Source organism: Amphibalanus amphitrite, unplaced genomic scaffold, assembly GCF_019059575.1.
Source record: "Amphibalanus amphitrite isolate SeventyFive unplaced genomic scaffold, NRLGWU_Aamphi_draft 000110F_arrow, whole genome shotgun sequence".
Lineage (NCBI taxonomy): Eukaryota > Metazoa > Arthropoda > Thecostraca > Balanomorpha > Balanidae > Amphibalanus > Amphibalanus amphitrite.
In genome coordinates, this window is record NW_024881605.1 from 366501 (window position 1) to 382007 (window position 15507).

General features: G+C 46.8%; 1 protein-coding gene across 1 annotated transcript; it reads left to right on the forward strand.

Moving 5' to 3' along the window:
• Nucleotides 1-8059: 8059 nt before the first annotated feature.
• On the forward strand, nt 8060-8806 carry LOC122380947. Its single transcript, XM_043364596.1, has one exon. It carries the CDS (start codon nt 8060-8062, stop codon nt 8804-8806), a length of 747 nt encoding a protein of 248 aa, XP_043220531.1.
• The last annotated feature ends 6701 nt before the right edge of the window (nt 8807-15507 follow it).

The window sequence follows — 15507 nt, forward strand, 5'->3', positions numbered from 1 at the left end:
ACAAAACGTTTTAGTCAAACATTTAAGAATCGTTAGATATCTGCGCTGACGTCACACATTCAGAGGGGTATTCCTATGCATTAGCCCCTCTGAATCAAAATGCTGCAATTTTGAAATTCAATATTTCCGATTTAAGGCATTTCTCGATGTTGTGAGTGCCGAAACTGGTAATTGTGAGCCAGGGACCCCATTTCGGCTATCTCAACTCAAATCTAATGTTAAGGTGGGAGGGTCCCTTTAAGAGACAACCTCGGGTATGGATGGCTTGTCGACTTGGAAACTGGTTGACCGTTAGCAATCAGCCTGCTTGCCAGTTTCCTTTGGGATTTGCCAGTATTAAGCTCCACACTTCGCGATAATGATCTGCGCTACCCGACTGGCGGAAGTCTTCCTGTCGCGACCTAGCTTGTTCTCAGGCGTCTATCCGCTTCTGTCACGTGACAACCAGCGCCAAATCGTGCGGTAACTCATGCCCAGTGCCTCGGCGACCTGGCTGTGGGCCATACCGCCGTCAGCTATGTTGACTGCCCCGTTGCAAGACGATTTGCTGTGCAATTTTGCCATCGCGGACACCTGGTCCGCTCGCCCCGGCTACTGTCCCGAAAATAGCCTCCGTTAACCACTTGACCAGTCAGGGCCACAAAAATTCGAAGGTCACGTGACTAGAATGCAGCCAATATGGTCTCTAGGAGCAAGTAACGCCGAAATTGTATTGAAATTACGCCGTATTAGGCAAAATAAAGGTTGTGGGAGGATGTGACATTGATTTTGGGTCACCGTGTATTATATCTTTAGCACTGAAAACATTACCGATCATGAGTGGCGGAGCGTAGGGGGATGGGGAGGAAGAGGCGAGGGGGAGGGGGTTCGGGGCCGGGATAGGGGGTTGCGGGGAGAAAGGGGAGTTGGAGAGGGGGCGGAGCTTGACGAGGTATGGCGCTCAGATTTGAGATAGGTTGGTTTCAGAATTCCACAAAATGCTGAAATATTATCGATCATGCCTAAGTCTAGTGTCGGAGGTGGATGGCAAGCACCCAGTACTTACTGTTTAACCCTATTCCTGGCGGGGGGGGGGGCCTCAGGAGCCCCTTCCTGAGAGTTTTTGGTTATTTCTCCCAAACGCTTTGAGCTAGGAAGCTCAAATTTTCTGACTTTTCCTAAAAGGCTTTTACGCAACATTTCTGAAAATTTTGAGTTGATCTGAACTCAGGTCAGGTCAGCGGTGTAACTTTCTATATGTATGGGGGTGCAGGTGCACCCCCATCCCCTGAAAGTGCACCCCCATCACGTCAAAGTGCACCCCCATAGGCTAAGCGGCGCCCCACACGCCGCCCGACACCGATAAGCTCTTCAGCAGATGGCGAGGGTAATTTCTCGGCTACATTCCGTCTCGTGACCGGCGTCGTGCTGCTTGCGGGCTTGGTAAGCGTCCAGTCGTATCGTCCCAAAAAAAATGGGTGAAAGGGGCACCCCGGCAAGAACGGGACTTTCTCAGCAAAAGTGGAGCGCCCGAGGCAAAAGTGGGGCACCTCCAACGTAGGTTGGGATCGTCAAGCAGAAGACTGGCGCCCCAGCGGAGGATAGGCGCCCCCAATAGGAATGAGGCACCTCAAGCAGAACTTGGGTTCGCCCAGTAGAAGAGCGCCCTCAGTAGAACACGGGCGACCCCAGCAGAAAGGGGCGCCTCACCAGAAGAAGGGCGCCCCAGCAGAAGAAGGGCACCCCAGCAGAAAGGGGGCGCCCCACCAGAAGAGAGATGCCTCCAGCAGAAAAGGAGCGCCCTCAGTACAAGAATGGCTCCCCAGCAGAAAGGGGGCGCCCCACCAGAAGAGGGATGTTTCCAGAAGAAGAGAGGCACTCCAATATAAATGGAGCACCTCAAGCAAAAGTTGGGCTCGTCCAGCAGTAGTGGGGCGCCCCCAGCATAAGAGGAGTACCCCGAGCATAAGGGAGCCCCAGTAGAAAGGGGCGCCACACCAGAAAGGGGCGCCACACCAGAAAGGGGCGCCACACCAGAAAGGGGCGCCCTACCAGGAGAGGGATGCCTAAAGAAGAGATGCGCCCCAATACAAAAGGGGCACCTGGAGCAAAAGTTGGGTTCGTCCAGCAGCAGTGGGGCCGGGGGCGCCCCCAGCAGAGGTGGGCGTCCCCAGCAGCTCCGGCGGAAGTGGGGCATCCCCAGCAGAACAGGGGCGCTCGCTCTCCAGCAAAAGCGCAAAGTCCCCAACAGGCATAACCGAGCACCTTCAGCAGAAGTTGAGCTGACTGAGCAGAAGAGGGCGCTCTAGCAGAAGAGTACGCACCCGCAGAAGAGGGGCGGTTCCACCAGAAGAGGGGCGCCGCCACCAGAAGACGGCGCCTCCAGCAGAAGTGGGACAGCCACGCAAAAGAGGGGCGCCGCCCGCAGAAGGGGGCGCATCCAATAACAATGGGACACGTCAAGCGGCAGTTGGGCTCGCCGAGCACAAGAAGGGCGCCGTCAGCAGAAAAGGTCGAGCGACTTAAGCAGAAGTTGGGCTCGCCCGGCAGAAGAGGGACGCCTCTAGCAAAAATAGGGCATAACCGGGAAGGAAATTGTCAGACTCCAGCACTTCCAGCAGAAAAGTGAGACCCTAGCAGAGGAGGAGCGCCCATCAGAAGTAAGTCCCGCCGAGCAGAAGAGGGGTGACCTCAGCAATAGGGTGTGTCGATAGTCGCAGATTCGCGTTAGACAAAGATATAAAGTGGCGCGAGCATGCCAAAACACTAGCCCTGCAGTTGGTTTTGCGTAAAAATGCGATTTGACGAGGCTCGGGCAGGTCGAAGTTACAGCGAAAAAGTCGCAGTCGACGGTGCTGCCACCTACATTGCCAATAACGGGCACTATCATATCGTTATAATTGGGGTAGTTTCAAATGAGAAATGACTTCTATTTTTGTTCAAACTGCTTAAGAAGAAATAAAACAATTCAGAAACATACATTTTTCCCAAATATCGCGTTCCATTTTTTCCTGTTGAGTTGTTAGGAAAGTGGTAAATTTCAAGGTTGACGGCTAAAAAACGAAACAGGAGGAACAGAGCAGGAATCACCAAGACGTGTGCCGCGCCGATACTGTAGCCTGCAGACAAGGGGTGAGCAACAGAACCAGCATACCTAACGATTTTGATTAGTGATAGATATTTTTCTCTAAATGAAAGACTATTAGTAACTCAGGCAAGCCTTCTAATATAGGTATCGACAGGGTTGCGGTAAAAGGTACAATCGATGGCACATTACAATTATTCGGAGTTAAAAAAAAAGAGGCCCATATCTCAGCAGCGGCTTGAGCGATTGTCTTGCGGTAATTTTTATAGGGTAGCTGCATCCCTTCTACCAAAGGTCGGATACCCTTGATCTATGTGAGTGACCCCCACTGCACAAGCAAAATACAAAAAGAAGAGGTGCCAAATTTGTTCCCATTTCAGTAACTCGGTAATTACAGGGGCGACTTCGCTGAAACTTGGCATACAGGTAGGCACCCACCAGGCAATGCATTCCCATGTGTTGCGGTTAGGGTGCTACTGCACGTGCGCACGTGCAGGGGGCGTTTCCAGATCCCGAGAACGGCTGGGCCGATTACGCTCAAATTTGGTACACGGTTGACGACCGGTTAGTAGGGTGCCGTGCAAAAGTCATTTTGGACCCCGTTTGCACGTGCGCACGTGCAGAATGCCGCTTCCAGATCTCAGGAACGGCTGGGCCGATTGCGTTCAAATTTGGCACACCGCTAGCGACCGGTTAGAAGGGTGCTTTGAACAAGCCCGTTGGAAGTTCCCTCTCGCCCTTCCGCACGTGCAGGGCTCACTATCTCGTTAATCGAATATTTTACGTGATTGTTTAGATGGTGATTACGAGCGAGCGAGCGCAGCGAGCGAAGCGAAGTCTTTTCAATATAACGGAAAAATCTCAGTATGAGCGGCCCGGCCTGTAACGCTTTTCAGAGGCTTATATCTCAGCAACCGCTGGACCGATTGGCCTGCGGTCTTTTTTGCTGGGTAGCCCCATCCCTTCTTCCCCGTAATTGACTACTTTTGATACATCTCAGTGACCGTCGTGGCACGTGCCACGTGAAAAGTCAAGGGTGTTCAAGCAGTTTTGCAAAAGTAATGATTTTGAGAGGCCCATATCTCAGCAGCGGCCTGAGGGATTGTCTTGCAGTACTTTTTATAGGGTAGCTGCATCCCTTCTTCCAAAGGTCGGATACTCTTGATCTATGTGAGTGACCCCCACTGCACGTGCAAAATACAAAAAGAAGAGGTGCCAAATTTGTTCCCATTTCAGTAACTCGGTAATTACTGGGGCGATTTCGCTGAAACTTGGCATACAGTTAGGCACCCACCAGGCAATGCATTCCCATGTGTTGCGGTTAGGGTGCTACTGCACGTGCGCACGTGCAGGGGGCGTTTCCAGGTCTCGAGAACGGCTGGGCCGATTGCGCTCAAATTTGGTACACGGTTGGGGACCGTTTAGTAGGGTGCCGTGCAAAAGTTATTTTGGACCCCGTTTGCACGTGCGCACGTGCAGAATGCCGCTTCCAGATCTCAGGAACGGCTGGGCCGATTGCGTTCAAATTTGGCACAGCGCTAGCGACCGGTTAGAAGGGTGCTTTGCACAAGCCCGTTGGAAGTACCCTCTCGCCCTTCCGCACGTGCAGGGCTCACTATCTCGCTCGCTCGTTCTTCGCCCAAAAGGCGTTTTACTGGCAATTACTCACTGAATCGTATGTGAATGAAACATGCTGCGTAAACAAAAATGGAACATTAAATGCTTTGAAAATTGAACGGGTACTGAAGTAATTGTTTTATCATGTATCGACAGAAGCTTAGTTTCAAGTCAACCGAAATATAATCGCGTTGGGGAACTTTTTCGGCTGGAGCCTGGGGCCGTTCGGCATTGAGGGCCCCAAGGGCATCTATAGAAGGTACAGTCACTCCCCCGCCGACCAATCAGAGACAGATCCTGAGTGACGTCACCCCTGATGCTCGCAAGGGGTACTCCATTCCTTTACAACGTAAAAATGACTAACTTCATTTGAAGATTGTTGGCGACACTCTACACATATCGTTCAACCGTTGATGTCAGTGGAAAGTCCAGCTAATTTTCTAGCGATAAAAAGAGCAACAATATGCTAAGAAATGGCCAGTTTTGAAGATATAGAGGATTTAAAAATCCTCTGCAGTTGCAGGAAAGCAACGTAAAAACGCATCGAGCTTATATTTTTACTATGAATAAATCATTTTTCAGTAAGTTTCTACACCTTTTTAGGCGCGATTTCAAAAAGTTGAAGACCAAATTCAAAAAGTTTACATTCAAAATGCACGTGAATGTTTTGAATTTGGTCTTTAACTTTTTGAAATTGCGCCTAAAATGCTGTAGATATGGTATCGATTTATACAACAACTTTATTACAATATTTTTATTGCTTGGAACTTTATTTCAAAATAATATTTTCAAAAAATGGCAACTGTTTGCAAGTAGCTTTGAAGCGATTATGGCGCACCGCGCCATTATTGTCCTGAGGCCCCCTTATGATGTCATCAAAAGTGGAGTGACATGGGCCTGGAGGGCCCCAGTTTGCAGGTCGTGCCCCCCCCCCCGTTCAAAAATCCTGTGTGCGCTCCTGTTGAGAGATATGCACCATCTATGCTCTTTGGAAGCGCCCCTACCCTCATTGAAGGTCGCCCCCATCACCAAGTGCACCCCCATCTCAATAGCAAAAGTTACACCCCTGGGTCAGGTCACCAGGTCAACCTAAATTTAGGTCATGAAAAAAGTTTGTTCCCTCACCACAGCAAGGGTTTTCGAGCAAATATGTTCAAACTTCAAGGTTCAAATAAGCTTACCGATATGTGCAACATATGTTTCGGTTTTTGTTATATCCTTGACAGATCATGACCTGAGGTCACCAATGCTAACCATTACGGTCAATGGGGAAACGATTCAAACTAACATGTTTGGGGTAAAATGAGAACTTATATGCATTGAACATTCATATCGTCTTCATATAATAAAGAGTACGTTATTGGAGGTGTCATGTCATATCAAGTCACACGAGGTCACTGAGGTCAAATACTATTTTTGCATATACCTTGTACAGAAAAGTATGTTCAAAGTGTTGTTTACCTTAGTTGTAAGTGCTATACTGCTTAGTGAAGCATCCAATATCAAGAAAGTCACCTACTATCCCTTTCTTGACCTAGCCTGACCTTGACCTGAGGTCATGCCAATTTCTCTAGCAAAGTATGTCTTGTTGCATATCAATCGAATCACGTAAGTGAGTACAATACTTTGGTATGACTATTTTGTCGTTCAATATTGGAAATGCGATATATACATACACACACAATATATATATATATATATATATATATATATATATATATATATATATATATATATATATATATATATATATATATATATATATATTATATATATATATATATATATATATATATATATATATATATATATATATATATATATATATATATATATATATATATATATATATGTGTATAAGCAGGCAATATATCTTCTTTGAGACAAGTTTGGTTGAATACGATCGCGTATTTGTTTTTTATCACTTTCTTTTGAAGCTTTTCTTTCTTTCTTATCACTTTCCGGTCAGTTTCTGGCAGCTGGTGTAAAGTATCTCCAATGTTCATACATGCATTATATTGATTTACGTTTTGCGACGCGTTCGTATACGCGATCGCGTTCGTATACGCGATCGTATTCAACCAAACTTGTCTCAAAGAAGAATATATATATATATATATATATATATATATATATATATATATATATATATATATATATATATATGTGTGTGTGTGTGTGTGTATGTATATATCGCATTTCCAATATTAAACGACAAAATAGTCATACCAAAGTATTGTACTCACTTACGTGATTCGATTGATATGCAACAAGACATACTTTGCTAGAGAAATTGGCATGACCTCAGGTCAAGGTCAGGCTAGGTCAAGAAAGGGATAGTAGGTGACTTTCTTGATATTGGATGCTTCACTAAGCAGTATAGCACTTACAACTAGGGTAAACAACACTTTGAACATACTTTTCTGTACAAGGTATATGCAAAAATAGTATTTGACCTCAGTGACCTCGTGTGACCTGATATGACATGACACCTCCAATAACGTACTCTTTATTATATGAAGACGATATGAATGTTCAATGCATATAAGTTCTCATTTTACCCCAAACATGTTAGTTTGAATCGTTTCCCCATTGACCGTAATGGTTAGCATTGGTGACCTCAGGTCATGATCTGTCAAGGATATAACAAAAACCGAAACATATGTTGCACATATCGGTAAGCTTATTTGAACAAACTTTTTTCAATATATATATATATATATATATATATATATATATATATATATATATATATATATATATATATATATATATATATATATATATATATATATATATATATATACAGGGTTACTTTTACAGGAAAAGTCGAGAGGGGGAATAAAGTTCGGGGCAAGGGCGGATCCAGGGGCATCTGAAAGGGGGGCCCAATGCCATTAGGTTTTTGTTAGGATGGCACCTGCAGAACCTTACCTACCCCCAAATCCTACTCTCTCCCCGGATTCTGGCCACTTTATATTGTTAGGCTGCAAAAAAAGCTAAAAAATATACGTAGGTACCTACCTTGGCGGTAAGGGGCGGGGGTGGTCCCAACTTGACTGCGCCCTTGCAAATGTCAATCAGTAGTATCAACCTATTACCCTGGCCAAACATCAAGTAGCGCCTTTCTAAATAGAGAGAGGTTAACACGTGACTATTTTTGCTAGGCCAACACCGATTGAAGGACCCTGGTTCGAAGGAAACCCCTTGGTTCGGAGAGGTCATGACCCCCGTCCCCCGCCGGTTTCTACGCCGACGCATGTAGCGGTGGGCGGAGTCTCGAGGGGCGGAGCTGGGGCCGTGCTGGTCTGGCCGGATGAAGAGGCCGAGGAGCTGCGGGCCCCGGCCGGACAGCTATGCTCCAGTTACCGCGCAGAGATGGTAGCGCTGGTGACCGGCATGGAAACCCTAACCCAAAAAGACAGAGACCAGGACCTGCCCATCGTGGTCTGCACGGATAGCCTCTCAGCGGTGGCGACCCTGCGCAACGGCCCGGCCGCCCAGACCTCCCCGCTGGAAGTAGCGGCTTGGAGAGCCATGTCCGCCCTCTCGAATGATGGCCGGACGATCCACGTCCAGTGGGTCCCCTCGCACTGTGGTGTGGAGGGTAATGAGCGAGCCGACAGGGTGGCCCGAGAGGCCGCGGATCTACCACAAGACAGCGTGCCTGCAGACATCAGGACAATCACCCGAGCGGTGGCTAGGGCCGCCCGCGACGACACGGTCCGGGCCTGGCCCCCCGGCTGGTTCCGGTCGCTGGTGGGGGGCCGATTCCCCCCACCGGTGGCGGGGCTGGACCGGGAGAGAGCGGTGGACGTCCACCAGCTGCGAGCCGGGCACTGGTCGGGCTCTAGGGCCTATCTACGCAGGATCGGTGCCGTTCACTCTGTGGGATGTGAGGGCTGCCGAGACGAGGGCTGTGTGGCGGCCCGCTGCCCCCTGTGTAATAAGGAGCCTGACACGCCGGCACACGTGCTGCTGAGATGTCCGGCGCTGATGCGACTGAGACATGCAACCCTGGGTCACATCCATCCCAGGCTGGAGGAGGTCCGGGAGACCTCAGTGGTGGCGGCCCTGGCGGCCGCCGCCAGACGCTTCCAGAGCCGCCTGGCTATGCCCCCATGAGGAGCAGAGGGAGAAACAACAACAACAACAACAACAACGCCTGTAGAGATATGTCAGTGATTGCGAAGAGACGGAAGAGACAAGACAAGAGACGGTCCCACCGACCATCCGATCGGTATCGGGTCAAATCTGGAGTTCCCGCTGCACTGAACGTAAAATGGTTGGATGGAACCTCAAATTGAAAATTATCTAAGCGCCAGCAACGTTGATTGATGACTACACGGAGAAAATTTAAAACACTGCTAACGGTGTAAGTGGTTAAACTGCATACCCACGGGTGTTTTTGAAAGGTGTCAGATAACACTTATATGAGCGTCAAGATACACCATTGTACTATCCCTAAGGGTGTCCAGTTTCTGTACTGTGGTGTCATACACCCCAGACAAGGGTGCGTTTCGACTCCCCTCAGACACCCTATTTACACTTATAATGGTGTCACCAAGATAACACCTGTAGGGATACTGGGGGGAATAATCGCTTGGGTGTGTGTTAAACTGCATACCCACGGGTGTAATTTAAAGGTGTCACAACGCTTATAACGGTGTCACCAAGTTGACACCCATAGGGATACTGGGGGGAATAATCGCCTGGGTGTGTGTTAAACTGCATACCCACGGGTGTAATTTAAAGGTGTCACAGCGCTGCTTACACTTATAACGGTGTCACCAAGTTGACACCCACAGGGAGCCCACAGGCTCCATATACTCCATGACACCCTGTGGGTGTCATGGAGTATATGGGCGGCTCCAGTGGCGCAGTTTGTACACGGAGAAAATTTAAAACAACGCAAATTCAAATTCAAAATTCAAAACAAGTCGCATGGAAACATGGTTTCATTAGGTTGCATGTGGTGGGATTCAATCGGATCTCAGATCCTGATTTTGGTTTGTTATAAGATGCAATGAGATCATAGATTCAGAGATTCAGGATACATTTTCTACGTGGGATGGATACAATGGGATTATAGATCCAAGCTTGTCGTTTGCTTTAAGATCCACTGAGATCATGGATCAATCACTCGGATCCATGCACATGTCTACTACATATCAGCCCCCCTCCTCCCTCTTAAGTCCGTATCAGTTCAGTGTTCACCGAGGTCGCCGTAGGACGCTAGCTCTCTCTAGCCCTATTCACACACTTATTTATTTATTTATTTATTTATTTATTTAGCAGATCTTTGTGGATTCCAATATACAATTGGCTGGTTATTATACAGCGTCATACAATGCAGGGCTGCCGTCAAATTACATGAAAACACAGTGCATATTATACAGTACAATACAGTCACTACTAACTTCGTCATACAACACTGGATCAAAGACATTCTAAAAAGACATTCTACTGTTTGCTGAGATAAAAACTCTTGACTCGTTTCTTAAAAGTACAGACGCTGCCGCAGTTGCGCATCCCTTTGTCAAGATCGTTCCATGCAGTCAGTGAGCGGACGGGCGTCGCCATACGCGTTCTTTCCAGTCGGGCGCGCGGCACATGGAGAAGATCGGCGGCGGTCGCCCTAGTGCTACGCTCTGACACGTCGGCTCGCATCGAGACTAGGCTTTTTAGGTGGACTGGCGCGTTTGCTTCATGTAGCATGGCGTGCACCAGAATACAGTCCCTGTAGTCAATCGTGCGCTCGAATGACAGCCAGCCGAGCTCACGTTTCGCCTGTGAGATATGGTCAAATTTACGCTTTCGGGTTACAACTCGAGCGGCGTGGTTGATCACTTTTTCCATGCGCAGACGTTTGCGTTTGGTAGGCGGTGCCCAGGCCGGTAAACAATATGTCACATGCGGGAAGACCAGTGAGCGCACGAGATGAAGTACAGTTGTTTTGGGAAGTGTGTCTCTGATCTTACTAATGGTGATCAAGCCACCGTAGCATCGCTGCACTACTCTGCTCGTCTGCTGATGCATGTTGAGCTCTCTGTCAAATATTACACCGAGGATTTTGACGCTTTGAGCAGGTGTGAGCTGTACGCCTTCAAAGTCGATAGAGAAGTCAGCGGTCTTTTTTAGAGCCGCTGTTGTTCCGAATAGAATGAGTTCCGTTTTGTTGGGGTTGATTTTGAGCCCGTTGGAGCAGAACCAAGCAGAGAGTGCAGCCAGGTCGGTTTCCGTTCTGAGACACAGCTCAGTGAGACCTGACAGAGTCGGCGGAGCGCTATGTACTATCTGCGAGTCGTCGGCGTAAGAAATGAATGCTGCGTGCTGGGACAGGTGACACGGTAGATCGTTTGTATAGAGATTGAACATGATTGCTCCGATCGTGCTACCCTGGACCACACCGAACGGTACTGGGAGGCTGAGGCCGCCGTCTATAGCCTGCGTGCGGTTGCTGAAGTAGTCAGCGAACCAGTGCGTCGAAATGCCATACCACTGGAGCTTTGTGAGCAGTGCCTCGCGGTTAACACAGTCAAAGGCCTTGGAGAGGTCGCATGATGACAGGCACGTCACCATGCCCTCGTCACTGTTCGCTGTGATTCGGCTGACGAGCTCGACAGTGGCGCTCTCGGTAGAATGGCGAGGCCTATACGCGTGTTGGGATGGTGACAAAACATGGTTCTCAGTCAGATAGGTCAGACTTCGCAGTTCATAATCGCCTGTCGTGCCTACCCCCCCCCCCCCCTCCCTCGCCACACACACCTTTTACAGCTCTGTTCACTTCAGCGCGGCCCGAAGCTTGATCTCTGAGCCCTTCTATCTCTTTGCCCTTTGCTTCAGCTCTTTGAAAACGGAGCGCACTTGAGTGGGTACATGACAACTGAGCTCCACTTCGAAGACCGTTTGCTCCATGAAAATGTTTATGTTCTTGGCTTTTGGAGGCATATTCTGGAGAAACACGAAAGGACGACACTTAGAAATAGAAACACGTACAGACTACAGAAACAAGTACAGGATGACTCCGCGGCGGGCTTGAGGTGTTTGAACATGAACACCACTCCCCCTCCTGCGGTATTTCGCAGATCTTAAAAAAACGGCGGCGCCCTGCCCACTTTTGTCCAAGATTTTTGCACATGTTAAAATTCATACCCAGGTCGCTCAAGGTCAGGTCACCAGGCCACATCAAGTGACCTCATCCCAGAAAATTAAGAGTTTGTTCGCCAATGCTACACTATCTGAGTGATCACTTTCAAATTTTAGGCGATTGATAAGATTAACAGCATGAATAAATACGTATCTCTGAAGCTTGATATCTGTAACCTGTAAGGTCAAGAATGCAAACATTATGCATAAGTCAACGGGAACAAATTGAAATGTGTTCTTTTGGACGAAATTCATACTTAACGCCCCCAAACATTGAATAACAGAGAAACATTACACACTGAATGGGAAAATTGCACCCGTGACTCTATTTATACCCAAGACGTGCTATCAGGTCATGACATGTATCCACTATCCACTATTCAGTTTTTTTTTACAGTAACTTTTTATAGAGCTAGAGCGATGAAAACACATAAGATGTGTTCAGCTCGACAATACTAATCGACTAATTTGTAACATGACCTTTCTGGTCGGGTCATCACCATAACCCTTGGTCAGATTTTCAAAATCACATTTGACGGTCATATTATTTTTTAATTAGACGCGTCTCAAATCGAGGAACACGATGCCGGAACATTAAATGTCGTGTCGGTTTTGAATCAAATGAATTGCTGCAGAAAACAATTTCTGTAAAACCGTTTATTTCATGGGTTTACTCCTCTGTAGGGCAATTAGTTAATCTTAGATCAAATCTGAGGACGCATTTCACACCCACAAAAAAAAAAACGTTGAAAGAGCTACTGGGTGTACTTTTCGGCGGCGCTGTAGCTCTATTGGTTCACAAGTTATTCGCCGATTCGTCAACAAGTGGCGTAAGAGGCAAAATTTGTCCTTCGATGAACTTTGGTGACCTGACCTTTGACCTAATCTAAGGCTCCCTTAATATCAGCTTCGGGTTACGTTGTTTTTAACGCCCTTTGGAATTTAAGCTCATCCTTCAGGCGTCCATTAAGGGTGTACTTCAACACTGTTAAGACACCCTAGTAACACTCGTAACGGTGTAAAATTGATAACAAACACTGACATTGCAGGGAATGACGCTCACATGTGTGATAAACTGAACACCCACTTTCATCATTGGTGTTATTCAACCTTGTTATTACCAACAATTCATTTAAACTACCAGTGATACATTTGTACCTGTCACCTGACACCCTGTACCCAATGGGGGAATCAATAAGTTGTATGCATACCTATATGATACAGCGTTATTAAATTACACACAGAATGTAGGTTGCAGGGAACAAATGCCACCACATTGCATCGCAAATCAGTCTAGCAGCACGGATACGCGGAGCATAATAGAAATAAGCAGAATCCAACCCCCTCCCCCTCTCCAGTGGGGTTACGAATTCGGATAAATACCCAAGCAGGGTGCGTGTTAAATTGCACACCAACACAAGAGAAAAAAATCTGAGGATATATTTTTTCGGATATTAAAGAACCCCTATCGGGAGTATGCCGCCATCCCCCCCCCCCCCCAGCGGCCAGTATAACCATGTCTTTCGGAATCCGCAGCAGTGCCATTGCTAGCCAAGAATAGCTCACCTTTGCTAAAACTGGAGCTCTTCGAGTACCAAGACACCACTCACGATCACTTCTAACTCACTTGCACACACTTATACTCCAAACACACCGTAATCCCACCAGCGCCTCCGCCCGCAGTCGCGCACGTTTCAAACTAGTATGGCGGCCGGCCGCATGGAAGCCAACGGTTGAACATGGGCTACTAGGGCTGCATTATGTTCCCAATATTTTCCCGACGCGTTTTCTTTGAAGTATTGTATATGAATTTATTTATTTATTATCGTGGATTTGTTTATTTGATGTAGTTGAAGCAAATCCATTAGAATATAAATGCAAACTCTGTACACCATACAGCACAGCAGCGCCATCTACCCAACTGCACCCATAGGGAATTTCAAGGGTGTCTGACACTGCAAAGACAGGCTGACGAAGAAAGACGAACGTCTTTCGAAAGCTCCCGTAACTAATAAACGAAGCTGGTAATTTGAATATTTTTATGCTAGAATGTCTCTGTCCCAGCTAAACAATAACATTTATAACTACATGAAGTACCAAGAGAATACGAACGGTGTTAGTCATCCCCGAAACACCATGCCACTATAAAAAATGGGTACATCCCAAGTCACCAAGTGTGCTTTTCAAGTGTCGTGTGACACCTTAAACGGTGTTTAAGGGATGACATGGCACACTCAGTACACCTAACGGGTGTTATGTTTTCTCTGTAACACCAAAAAAGGTGTTGGATGGGAGTTGAGACACCTCGATTACACCCCAAGTGTGTTATTTCAAGTGTCATGTGACACCTTAAACGGTGTTCAAGCAATGTCATTACACCAATAACGGTGTTCAACGGGGTAATGACACTGCTATGAGTGTTGAATGGGAGTTACGACACCTCGATTACATCCCAGGTGTGCTCTTTCAAGTGTCGTGTGACACCTTAAACGGTGTTTAAGTGATGACATGACACTTTCAATACACCCAGAGGGTGTTTTGTTTTCTCTTTGACACCAAAAGGAGTGTTGAATGGGAGCTACGACACTTCGAGTACATCCCAAGTGTGCTTTTCAAGTGTCGTGTGACACCTTAAACGGTGTTTAAGGGATGACATGGCACCCTCAGTACACCTAACGGGTGTTATGTTTTCTCTGTAACACCAAAAAAGGTGTTAGATGGGAGTTGAGACACCTCGATTACACCCCAAGTGTGTTATTTCAAGTGTCATGTGACACCTTAAACCGTGTTCAAGCAATGCCATTACGCCAATAACGGTGTTGAACGGGGTAATGACACTGCTATTAGTGTCATGATACACCATTAATGGTGCTTAACACCCATAATACACTAATAAAACACCCGACCAGTGTTTTATATTTTTTCAGTGTAGAGTCTGATCAACGATGATTATACAATCTGAGTAGCGAATTGATTGAAAATGGGCTCAAAAATAAATTTGAAAGGGGGAAATTCCCCCTTTCCCCCTTTAAAATTACCCTGTTCATCTATATATATAAATATATATATATATATATATATATATATATATATATATATATATATATATATATATATATATATATATATATATATATATATATATATGTAACAGGCATGTGCCGTTGACTAGAGGGAAGCACAGGCACTGTCGCCGCGGCCATTTATTTACTGGCCTCGTCTCCCGCCGAAGGCGTCCCGAGCTTGGCGCAGCCGCTACAAACGCTTGCGTGGCGTGTCCTGCGTGGTGAAACGACGCCATTCTGCCATGATAATGTGAACAAGGCGCCCACTATAATGTAAGGAATTGAAATTTGAATATTAATGCAATGTTACTGGACACATTATGCTTAAGTTATCGCCATATGTTGTCACAAACGATTGCTATTCTTATTTAGGGTTTTTGATTTCGCATATATGTTTTCAGAATTACGTATACAAATACAGCGCGGAAGAAAGACAAGTTTGAGTATTGATCTGTGCTGTAACAGTAATTATTATAGGGCACAGATATTGATCCAGGCAGTATATAGTTGTTTAAGTTTGTTACGGAGCGAGCGAAGCGAGCGTAGTCTTTCCTTAGATTAACGGAAATTTCTGAGTATGAGCGGCCGGCCGGCCGGCCGGCCGGCCGGCCG